The sequence below is a fragment of the Arachis hypogaea genome, chromosome 3 (genome assembly GCF_003086295.3).
Source record: "Arachis hypogaea cultivar Tifrunner chromosome 3, arahy.Tifrunner.gnm2.J5K5, whole genome shotgun sequence".
NCBI classification, from domain to species: Eukaryota; Viridiplantae; Streptophyta; class Magnoliopsida; order Fabales; family Fabaceae; genus Arachis; species Arachis hypogaea.
In genome coordinates, this window is record NC_092038.1 from 141,942,309 (window position 1) to 141,953,058 (window position 10,750).

Genomic DNA, 10,750 nt, shown 5'->3' on the forward strand with positions numbered 1-10,750 from the left:
GTTCATTGTGTTAAGTGTTTATGACACTGATGTTTTGTCCCTCTGCGATTGGAATTGTTTTGTGTTGGTTAGAGTTAGAATTAGGTTGTCTCTTATTTTTTGTTCTTTAGTAATTTGTTTTCAGGTCCGTCGTTACGTGTCGGAAAGCAACATAGTAATTAATGGATTCCAAGACCTAATAAAGGCTCCATTTTACGACATACATAGTAAGTTGAAAACTCGTATGCAGTTGTTTTAAAATTTGGATCTTTTAAATTTTAGATTTTTATTTTAGAGGATAGAGTGAGATCTCTCATTATTGAATATTTTTTTTCTCATATTTTCTCTTGATTCCATGAAATAAATAGTGATAGATCATATCTTACCTTCTAAAATAAAATTTAGAGAATCCAAATTCGATGTTTTATATCTCAAGTTAATATTTAAAAATTATTAAATAATTTGATAAATTTAACTAAATTATTATCTAATAATATTCAAGTATCAATAAAATAACTGCATTTTATTATATAGAAATTGTACTATTTTTTTAATAATAAAAAAAGCTCTAAAATAAGGTTATAAGTACGGAAAAAGTTGCTTTAAAGTTTAAAGGGATAAATACGTTATACGTGACATAAATGGTTTGGTTAGGAACACTACTTATCCAAGTAGATGTGGTTTACCGGGTGTCATACTTTATCACGATGACATTTAAAAAAATAAAAGAAAATAGATTAATCTTCAAATATTGAATTATCTATAGTCACCAAAAAAATATTGAATTATCTATTAATTTAAATTCAATTAAGAAGAGAAACAACAATGCTTGGTAGCAATATTCAATTTAAAGTATATATTTTCCCACTTATTTTCTGAGTCAGTAATCAGAAGTGGGATTGTTGCATACAAAATAGAGACCATGGTGTTTATGTATAATATATTTCATGTCACCTTTCTTTTTTGTTGCTGAATTCCATAAAGAAAACGGTTTTGGATTCTCAGTTGATTCTTACTCAGCTTATATATAGACCGTACATATGTTCAACCTCACAAGCAACATAAATATAAATTTAAAAAAAAAAAAAAAAAAAAACCAACCCGCCATTATAATATGTTGTGTATTGTTGGAAATTAAGACTTCCAAAATAATATATATTAAGTATAAACTACACTTAGAAATCAGAATACTTGTTAGCTGCTAAACCAACATTATTAGAAGCATGATGACTCTTTGAAGTTAGAGAGGAGTATCAATCTTCTAATCTTATGTTACTGCTAAACTAACTCAGTGTTTTTCAGCTTCTTGATTAATTAAGTAGTTAATTATATCTCCTGTTGAGTAAATTAATGTTTGCCACTTGTTGCCAACTTAATTTTCATCAATCGTCACATCTCAAACATTTACTATGACTTGAAGTGTTAAACTCAAAGGAGACATAATGCACTAACAAAACATGTGATCCACTTGGACAGTTAATATTCCCTTACTCTTACCCTTACCCTTTCTCTAATCTCTTCCTTTTTTTATTTTCTCCATCAAAAAACCAAACCACCATTGTTCTTTTCTACTGGAACTCCCAAAAGAAGTGATCCTAGCTAAGTAGGAAGCATGGATAATAATGGTTGCTTGCCATGTACACGTCGTGAAGGTTTTCCAGCTGGACTGAGAGTTCTGGTTGTTGATGATGATCCAACATGGCTTAAGATCCTTGAAAAGATGCTCAAGAAGTGCTCTTACCAAGGTAACTACTAACTGTTTCTTTTACTCATCATATCATTGCTATGGTTTGTTGATATTATTAGGGTCCAATTGTTAATATGATAAGGGATGATGTTTCCTTTCCTTTTCTTTTCTGTTTTAGAATAGTTACAATTTCTTCTTGCTGCTGTGTGTTTATACAAGTGACTCTTACTGCAAATAAAACAAGCATATTTTATATATGCTACTCTGAATCCGATCCCTTGTTTTTCAGTGACTACATGTTGTTTGGCAACGGAGGCTCTGAAGAAGCTTCGAGAGAGGAAAGATGCATTCGACATAGTGATCAGCGATGTAAACATGCCTGACATGAATGGATTCAAGCTTCTTGAGCATGTTGGACTTGAGATGGATCTGCCTGTCATTAGTATGTTATCATTCAAGTTTTTAACTTCATATGATATATATGATTATAACAAAACTAAACTTGATAGTTTAAACTGTGCAGTGATGTCTGTTGATGGAGAAACAAGCAGGGTAATGAAAGGTGTTCAACATGGAGCATGTGATTATCTCCTCAAGCCTATAAGGATGAAAGAACTGCGAAACATATGGCAGCATGTCTTGAGAAAAAGGATTCATGAAGGGAGAGAGTTTGAAAGCCTAGAGGGCTTTGATTTTGAGGGCATTCATCACTTGATGAGAAATGGACAAGATCAATGTTGTGATGATGTGAGCCTCTTTGCATTAGAAGATTGTATCAGTTCAACAAGGAAAAGGAAAGATGCAGATAACAAACACGACGAAAGAGAATTCGGAGATTCTTCTTCAACCAAGAAAGCTAGAGTGGTTTGGTCTGTGGATCTTCATCAGAAGTTTGTCCAAGCAGTGAATCAGATTGGATTTGATAGTAAGTCTATCTCTTAATCAAATAATACAAAAATTGTGATTGCTGACCAAATTAAAACTTTTTCACTATGTTAATAAGACTTTTCTTTGTTTCACAGAAGTTGGTCCCAAGAAAATTCTAGATTTGATGAATGTACCATGGCTTACCAGAGAAAATGTTGCTAGTCATTTGCAGGTAGGTATATGATGATGACTTTCTCTTAGGTGGTAGTGATAATAACCATGAAAGTTCTACTTTTTTATACTAATGAGGGAATTTTTGTCCTGCAGAAATACAGGCTCTACTTGAGTAGGTTGCAGAAGCAGAGAGATCAGAAGAAATGCTCCTCAAGTGGAATAAAGAATCCGGATTTGAATCCGAAAGATCCCGGAAGCTCTAGTATTAAGAACTCTATGAACAAGCAACAAAATGTAGTTTCAATTGACGGCTTCAGATGTCCAAATAATGGATTAGTGCAACTTCATGAATCTGATTTCACTGTGTCAGAGCTTAATAAAACAGAACAAAGAAGAGCACTAGCTACTAATAACATTATTCCGGATCCAAACATGACAAAGGTTTCACAGATAGTCCTTAATCAAACCTTTTCACCTCTCAATTCAGAAGGAAACATTGAAGTATTTGATTGCACCATACCAACACAGTACACTTGGAATCAAGTCCCCAAAAGGAAACTCCAAGATGATCCTAAATCACAATCAATTGCTTCAATGGTATCCAGTCCCTCTGCTGCAAGCTCAATAGCTTCTTCTGCAGTTGACAACATTATTCCGGTTCAGTCCAAAAGCCTTATGGTGAATGATCAATCTTCAGTCACTTCAAATCCGGGCTTGAAAACACAGGAATTTGATGCCAGTCTCATTCCTGAACTGGAATTTTACCAGCAAAACCTACTCTGGGGTGGCGAGGCGGCTTTTTCGCCTTTGGAGGAGGACTTGAATTTCTTTTTGCTACAAAGTGAATGCTACAATGACATGAACTTTGGTATGCACAACATAGACACGTCAGACTATTATTACGATCCAGGGCTTATTGCTGATGTTCCAAACCATTTATTATACGATTCAGCAGATTATTCAGTAGTAGATCAAAGTCTATTCATAGCATGATGGTATGAAATTAAAGAACAATTTATTATTGTTACTATACTTTTTTTTTTCCCTTTTTTGTTGAAGAATTTCAAATGTAATTGACTGATTTGGGGTATTCTTTTCCTCCCAGCATGTATAGAAGAATTAGATGATGTGTGATGGAAAGGCATTATTGTTGAACATATCAACTGAATATATTTAGATCAAACTTTGCTTAACTTGTTATTTATTTCTTAATATTAGAGTACACACACTTGTTCAAGAACATGATGAGCATGTCCAACGGTTTGGTTCAAGAGAAGCATAGCGAAGAAGATGAACGTGACGCTCAAACATGGCCATGTCTTTGTCAAGCATGCACACAACCGCTTCAATCCCTTTCCCATCTCTCGTATCCATCAAAACCACGCTGTTCTTCACAGGACACAAAACAGTGGTCACCCACACTGGCCTCCCCCACCCAAAATCCGCTTCATACGCCGAAAACCTACACCACCCAGAGAAAAACATCATATCTTTCTTCTTCTTCTTCTCCCCATCCTCACAACTACTCTTATTATCAGTAGTAACAGCTTGTCCAAATGTTACGAACTCCGACACGAATTTCAAGTCCCCAAAGTTTCTTACATACTTGTCACAAAACAAAGCTAGGCCTTCTCTTGTTTTGGTCACCAACTCGTGCAACTCCACTTCATCATTGTCCATGGAGGAAGCATAGAAGCTCGAAACCAAGTTCCCTAAGGACTTGTCCGGCAGCGGAGGAATCATTCTCTTGCGGAAGTTGATGGCAGCACGCAAGAGCGTGTTGCTAACACTCAATCCCAACGCCGAAACAGCACACTTGTAAATCAGTGCAACCACAACCTCAAACCTAGTAGGGTTCTCCACCTTCTGAGAAGACGACGACGACGAAACCAAGGCCTTAAGGGAATCAATTTTGGAACCTTCGAACACAAGCCTTCTACACACCTATTATAATAATAATAATAATAATAATAATAATAAGGAAAAGTATAAGTAACCAACAAGATTTTTGAACAATGTGAATTAATAGGATTAAAAGAGTAAATTTAATTAACATTAAATTAGAATGTAGTGTATTTTCATTTGATTGGTGATTGTTCATGTTGTTCAAAATTTTCATTGTTCTCCTAGCACTACCCTAATAATAATAATGCATAAATATATCTATAATTTTTGTATAAAGACTATTTTACCTATATTCATGTAAGGTGGATACTACTATGAAGATGTTACAATTGTCTTTATGTGAAGATGTATCTTTTTTACCATTAGATGATGAATTGAAGGGTTTGATTTTGATATGTTACAAAAATATTATCTTTCTCTAAAGTGTGGCCAAACAAATAAAGCACACTTTTAACAGAAGACTCTTTATAAGAAGATGTTTTTGAGTAGGTACCTTCATGTAATACGTACCATGTTGTGGTGAGGGACGAAGGAATATTGGCGGGGAAGTGGGAAGTGGCTTTGTGGGAAAAGCGAAGCTCCAACATGGGGTAAGGCTACTGTGGTGTGAGGTTGTTGGGTGAGCGTTGACCAATCGTTGAAGAAGTTGAACAAAGTGGAAGCGTCACCAACCTTGTGAGACATGCATACGGTTATGGCCATTCCGCCGCACGCGAAACAGTTAATTTGAACTGCCAACAAGCTCGACTCCAAGCCCATATCCTTCCACTGCAGCTCGTCGGGGAACAAGGGGCTCAAGAGGGCGTCCGTTGGGTTGCGGAGAATGTTGGAGAGATTCTTGGTTTTGATTCTGGTGACCACAAGGGAGACGCCTTCATCGTTGCAGTGTACGGAGGTTGGATCTTTGAACCTGCCGGCAAAAGGGTAGTATATGCATAGAGCTTGGGATAGGGATTTCTTGAGAAGCGATATTTTGGCGGCTTCGTCGGGAGATTCTTGAGGGGCATAAAAGTAAATTAATGGGACTGAGTTTGGACAAACGGCATTGTCGAACAAGGAGAGAGGGTAGTTTCTGAGGTGAGTCGGAGTGGGGGAACACGGTTTGATGCTTTCTCTTGATATCACTTCCATTTCCATCCTTCCAAGTTTTTTCAATGGGAGTGAGAGTCACCGCCATCAAATGTCATTTTAAATATAAATAAATTTATATATTCTATATGATAAAAAAATATAAAATAAACTTAATTAATTAAGAGTTGTGGGTAATAAGTATTATAATTTCAAGATATCTAATTTTATTTTCCACAATATGTTCTAAAAGTCTAATTAGTACTCTAATAACATGAAGTACTATATCTAATTAAAATATAAATTAATTTCTATATATAAGTCATTTAATTAAACAAGTCTAACTAAGTCATTTATACTCATGCACACATTTTTTTTTGGCGTCTTTGCTGCATGTTCTCTTTCTCCTGTTCTTCTTTCTTCGCCACCCCTATATACTTCGTCTTCTTCTCCTTCTTTTTTATTATTTGCTGCATGTTCTCTTTCTCCTGTTCTTCTTTCTTCGCCACCCCTATATACTTCGTCTTCTTCTCCTTCTTTTTTATTATTTTTTTCTTTCGTTATCATTGTTACCAACATCACTACCTCCTCCTCCTCCTTCTCTTTCTCTTTTTTTTTTATTGGAATTTCTTCTCTTCCTTCCTTTTCCTCCTTCTCCTCCATCGTCTTCATCATCACGATGATCATCATTATTATAGTCATCGTCTTCTTCTTATACGTATTGTCGTTATCGTTATCGTTGTTATCGTAGAATTTTTGTCATGTTGATGACGTTGCTTGATTCAAAATCGATTTGGATGTGTTTTTGTTTATTCTTTAGTCATTTTTGTGTATTATTTTTAAACTGAGTTTGTGTGTCGCAATTATTAAATAATTTTGGTTAAGATTAAGATTAACTTATTTAATTTGAATTTGTTTGTCAAAAAAACTTATATGTAACAGAGCTGTTAAAGTATGCATGAGATTGAAAAGATATTTTTGCATTTTAATTAAGAGAATGATATTTATTTGTAACATTTTTTGCAAATAATTATTGTATATTTTTTATGGTATGAAAAATAACTTGTTTTCTTTTATTTCTTATTATCAATCATTTAATTAAACTCACCCTAGCCAAAGAATAAAATATAGTAGTGTGTACTTCATATCTCCAATATTTTATGAAAGTAGCTAGTCCAAGTCCATCCCTTTCCTATCTATATATCATTTCAGAAGCAATCACTTCCAAATAATTGTCCGATCCCACGATTACATTATTAACTTTTGTATTTATGTTATATACTTGGGCAAATAATTCCAGGACCACTTCAATAGCTTGTATATATGTTAATGTATACGTTCATATATACAACAAGGACTGATGACCAACTAATTATGGCAACAACAACATGGCCTATATAATATCTTTTGATGCATGCAGCACAACCTTCCTGACTATATATATATATATGCCTTAAATATATATTTTTTAAAAGGACGAAATGTTGTCAAATATTGTCATGATTGAATTACCATAGAAACCAGATTTAATATCAGTTTTTTTTTTCCTTTTCACTGAATATTTGGATTGGAATGTCAGATTTATGATTTGAATTCGGTGGAGGATAATTTTACTTGCCACAACTGTTCTCATTTTGCTTATTAATTTAACTCGCTCGTTTGGAAGAAGTGATGAATAGCTTGTTTGGGAATAGTTAGTTGGTCATAGGATTATTGTTATGTTACAACAGTTAATTAACGTTCTAATATTCGGTTATTATTTGTAATATATAAAACTCATATATAATTATTTTTATCTAAATTTTATAGTTAAAAATTATTAGATAATATAATTTAGTTAAGTATATTAAATTATTTAATAATTATCATCTATTAATTTTACACAAAAATAATTATATATAAATTTTTATTTTTCTAATATATATATATATATGGAAGTTTTATAAATTATTAATCAATTTATTTAAAAAAAAAGTCATTTACTGGCAGTAGTTGGTGAAAAATGGTCACTGCCAGACAAAAACCTTTTGAAAAGGAAGAAATGATGTCGGACAAATAAAAATCAGATAATGAAATGGTGATACTTTTTCTTAGAGGGTGTGAGAAGAAAAAAGACCGGGAAAAAGGAAAGGTATGATAATAAGACAACGAAAGTAATAGACATAGAAGTTAGGGCGATATATGAAGGAGACGGTAGTAGTTGTAAACTTGTAATTGGTTATTTTGTTACCTATGTGAATAATTTTTTAATTAATTTAATTAAATTTTTATTCTTTATATTTTTTAATTAATTTTTATTATACTAATAAATTATTAAACCAATCTAATTATCAAAATGACCGAATAATTTTGAATTCTTTTACATATAATATAGTTGGCACACAGAATTAGATCGGTCCATTATTTATCCAGCATAATAAGATATTACTGCACTTTTATATAGTACCACGCATGCTCACCATAATGGTAAAATTAAACCCCAAAGAGTGTTAGGGCCAATAAATTTTGTAATGGACCCTAGATTTTTTCATTAAACTGTAGTGACCTTGATAACAATAATAATAAGCATTCTTCATTATAAATCGAGTATTTAGATGGTAAAAATTTATGTACAATTATTTTTATATAAAAATTAATAATAATAAAATATAAAATAATAATTTAATTAAAAAAATATAAATAAATATTTTTTAATTAATTAATTTTAAATAATTAAATAATTATTAATTATATATAAATATAATTTAAAAATATTTATTAATTTATTATTAATTAAATTTTTATTAATAATCTAATAAGATTGATTAATTAAATTTATTAAATTATTTAAGGATTTTCAACCACTAATCTTATAGGACTGAATTTTCATAAAAATAAACACCACACTTAAACACATAATAACGATGGTTCATGCATGAACCTTTGGATTAATAGAAGCATATTGAAGGAGCTCGAAATCACGCTGAAAGACCACCAAATCTTGCTCCTCCATGCTGACAAGAGCTTCAACACCATTCCCATCTCTGGCATCCATCAAAACCACACTGTTCTTGACCGGAGACCCAACACTCGTCACCCACGCCGCCTTCCCCCATCCAAAATCCACCTCATACGTCGGAACCCTACACCAGCTCGCAAAGAAGAACACTCTCTTCTCCGATCCAATCGGACTACTTCTCCTCGCCGTAGTAGCCTTCCTTAGGAACTCAATCACAAATTCCTTATCCCCAAACTTCTTCACACTCTTCTCGCACAACTCAGATAAACCTTCCCTCGTTTCTTCCACCAACTCGTGCAACCCTGCACCTTCCTCCTTTTTCTTTGACACTACGGGGAACGACCAGACCCAGTTCCCTATGGACTTCTCCGGAAGCGGAGGAACCATTCTCCTTCGGAGATTCGCGGCAACAAGCAAAAGAGGCGCGTTAACGTTGCCGCCAAGCCCCAAAGCAGAAACGGCGCGCTTGTAGATCATTCCAATCACAACTTCAACCCGCGACGGGTTCTCAACGCCGTTGGATTTCACCGTTTCCTTCAGGGACTCGATCTTGGAACCCTCGAACACGAGTCTTGCACACACAGTGTTTTGCTTCGTGAACGAGATTTCAGGAAAGACCGGCAAGTCCTCTTGCGGGAATAGAGAAGATCCCGCAACAAGATCCGGCGGGAAAGGTAGTTGATTATTGGTTCGGTTGATAGTAGCCCAGTCATTGACGAAGTTGAAGAGAGTGGAACCGTCGCCGAGTTTGTGAGACAAGCAGACGGCAATGGCGATTCCGCCGCAAGAGAATTGGTTGATTTGGATGGCTAATATGGTGGCATCTGAACCCATGTCCTTCCACTGAAGGCCATCGGGGAAGAGAGGGTTCAGAAGCGATTCGGAGGGGTTGTTGAGAATATATGAGAGGTTGGTTTTGACGTTTGAAACGAGCAATGTGACGCCTCGGTCGTTGCAATGGATGGATCGCTGGTCCCTGTAGGTACCTGCAAAAGGGTAGTATATGGTTAGAACTTTGGATAACGATTTTTTGAGCCTTGATATTCTGGTTGTTACGTCTTCTTCGTTGTTGTTCGGGTAAAAGTAAATTGCCGGGACGTAGTTTCGTGCAACGATGTGGTCTATGAAGGAGAGGTGATGGACTCTGTGGTGCCAAGGTGTAGGTTTAGAGGGTTTGATGCTTTCTCTTGATATTAATTCTCTCTCCATTCTTATTCCCCTGCAATTTAATCGCTCTAATAATTCGATGATGGATGATCACCAATGCGTGCACCAAACTTGATATATATATACAAGCTAAACAGTTATGAATATAAAATATATGTTAAAACATAAATACAAAAATAAATTAAATTATACATGTATTTATATATATAAATATATTAATAATTAATTTTAATGGTTAATTTTAGTGTATATAAATAACATTTTTATATATTACAAAAATACATCTCTTATGTTCACATGCTTACTCCTTGGCAGATCATAACTCAATTCTTTTATAATTTAACCTTTACCATTTATAATTATTCAATTATTTCAACCATAATAAAATAAAATAGTTGTATTATTTTCTAAACATTTTTTGTTGTGACATAAATTTAATCAAAGTAAGAATCAATTACTTTTGAATTAACACATCAACTGATTTTTTTTTTTTTTTTAAGTTATTCTTTCACACATTTTCATTATTTTCTCCTTCTTATATATGTCATATTCACATTAGCTCATGTATTTATGATAAAGGCTGACTAATCCAAGGAATAACCAAATTATTAATTAAACACATATGTCAGTGTATATATATAGAGTAAACCAAGTGATTATTGATTAAAATTATTTCCGTACAAGATTACTTTTTATATTTAGATATATTAAATTATTAATGGATAGAACAAAATCAATATGACTGGCTATGAATTGAATATAGAAAGAGATGTTTATATTGAGGAGTGTTAGGGCCAGCAATTTTTGTGTTTTGTAACCATTAATTGACTACCAATAATGGTTTTAATGGTGTGAGATTAAATTCAATGGCGTGGGATCGTTCAATTTTTTTTTATGGTTAAATG

At 33.6% G+C, this 10,750-nt stretch overlaps 3 protein-coding genes across 4 annotated transcripts; 1 reads left to right on the forward strand and 2 right to left on the reverse strand.

Annotated features, from left to right (window-relative positions):
* The first annotated feature begins 1,031 nt into the window (after nucleotides 1–1,031).
* LOC112734806 (two-component response regulator ARR11) lies at nucleotides 1,032–4,060 on the forward strand. 2 transcript variants are annotated; one of them, XM_072233733.1, is made up of 6 exons: nucleotides 1,032–1,724; nucleotides 1,956–2,108; nucleotides 2,190–2,591; nucleotides 2,689–2,765; nucleotides 2,861–3,702; nucleotides 3,926–4,060. In XM_072233733.1, exons 1-5 carry the CDS (start codon nucleotides 1,592–1,594, stop codon nucleotides 3,698–3,700), a joined length of 1,605 nt encoding a protein of 534 aa, XP_072089834.1. In that variant the 5' UTR covers nucleotides 1,032–1,591; the 3' UTR covers nucleotides 3,701–3,702; nucleotides 3,926–4,060. The 2 variants fall into 2 exon arrangements, with proteins under 2 accessions (XP_072089834.1, XP_025640057.1); XM_025784272.3 differs by lacking the exon at nucleotides 3,926–4,060 and having other exon boundaries at nucleotides 2,861–3,900.
* Nucleotides 3,855–5,852, reverse strand: LOC112734807 (stemmadenine O-acetyltransferase). Its single transcript, XM_025784273.3, has 2 exons — nucleotides 5,123–5,852; nucleotides 3,855–4,651 (listed from the first exon to the last, which is right to left on the reverse strand). The coding sequence occupies exons 1-2, from the start codon at nucleotides 5,747–5,749 to the stop codon at nucleotides 3,941–3,943; spliced, it is 1,338 nt and encodes a 445-aa protein (XP_025640058.1). The 5' UTR covers nucleotides 5,750–5,852; the 3' UTR covers nucleotides 3,855–3,940.
* Nucleotides 5,853–8,480: 2,628 nt separating this feature from the next.
* LOC112734809 (acyltransferase) lies at nucleotides 8,481–9,957 on the reverse strand. The gene has a single exon (XM_025784274.3). The coding sequence runs from the start codon at nucleotides 9,885–9,887 to the stop codon at nucleotides 8,589–8,591; it is 1,299 nt and encodes a 432-aa protein (XP_025640059.1). The 5' UTR covers nucleotides 9,888–9,957; the 3' UTR covers nucleotides 8,481–8,588.
* Nucleotides 9,958–10,750: the final 793 nt, after the last annotated feature.

Excerpts from the sequence above, each read along its gene's own strand:
- LOC112734806 (XM_072233733.1), top strand. The coding sequence starts at position 1,592 with ATGGATAATAATGGTTGCTTGCCATGTACACGTCGTGAAGGTTTTCCA. Across the intron at positions 2,592-2,688 it reads GAATCAGATTGGATTTGATA|AAGTTGGTCCCAAGAAAATT; the intron begins GTAAGTCTATCT and ends TTTGTTTCACAG. Across the intron at positions 2,766-2,860 it reads ATGTTGCTAGTCATTTGCAG|AAATACAGGCTCTACTTGAG; the intron begins GTAGGTATATGA and ends TTTGTCCTGCAG.
- LOC112734807 (XM_025784273.3), bottom strand. The coding sequence starts at position 5,749 with ATGGAAATGGAAGTGATATCAAGAGAAAGCATCAAACCGTGTTCCCCC. Across the intron at positions 4,652-5,122 it reads TCGTCCCTCACCACAACATG|GTGTGTAGAAGGCTTGTGTT; the intron begins GTACGTATTACA and ends TTATTATAATAG.
- LOC112734809 (XM_025784274.3), bottom strand. The coding sequence starts at position 9,887 with ATGGAGAGAGAATTAATATCAAGAGAAAGCATCAAACCCTCTAAACCT.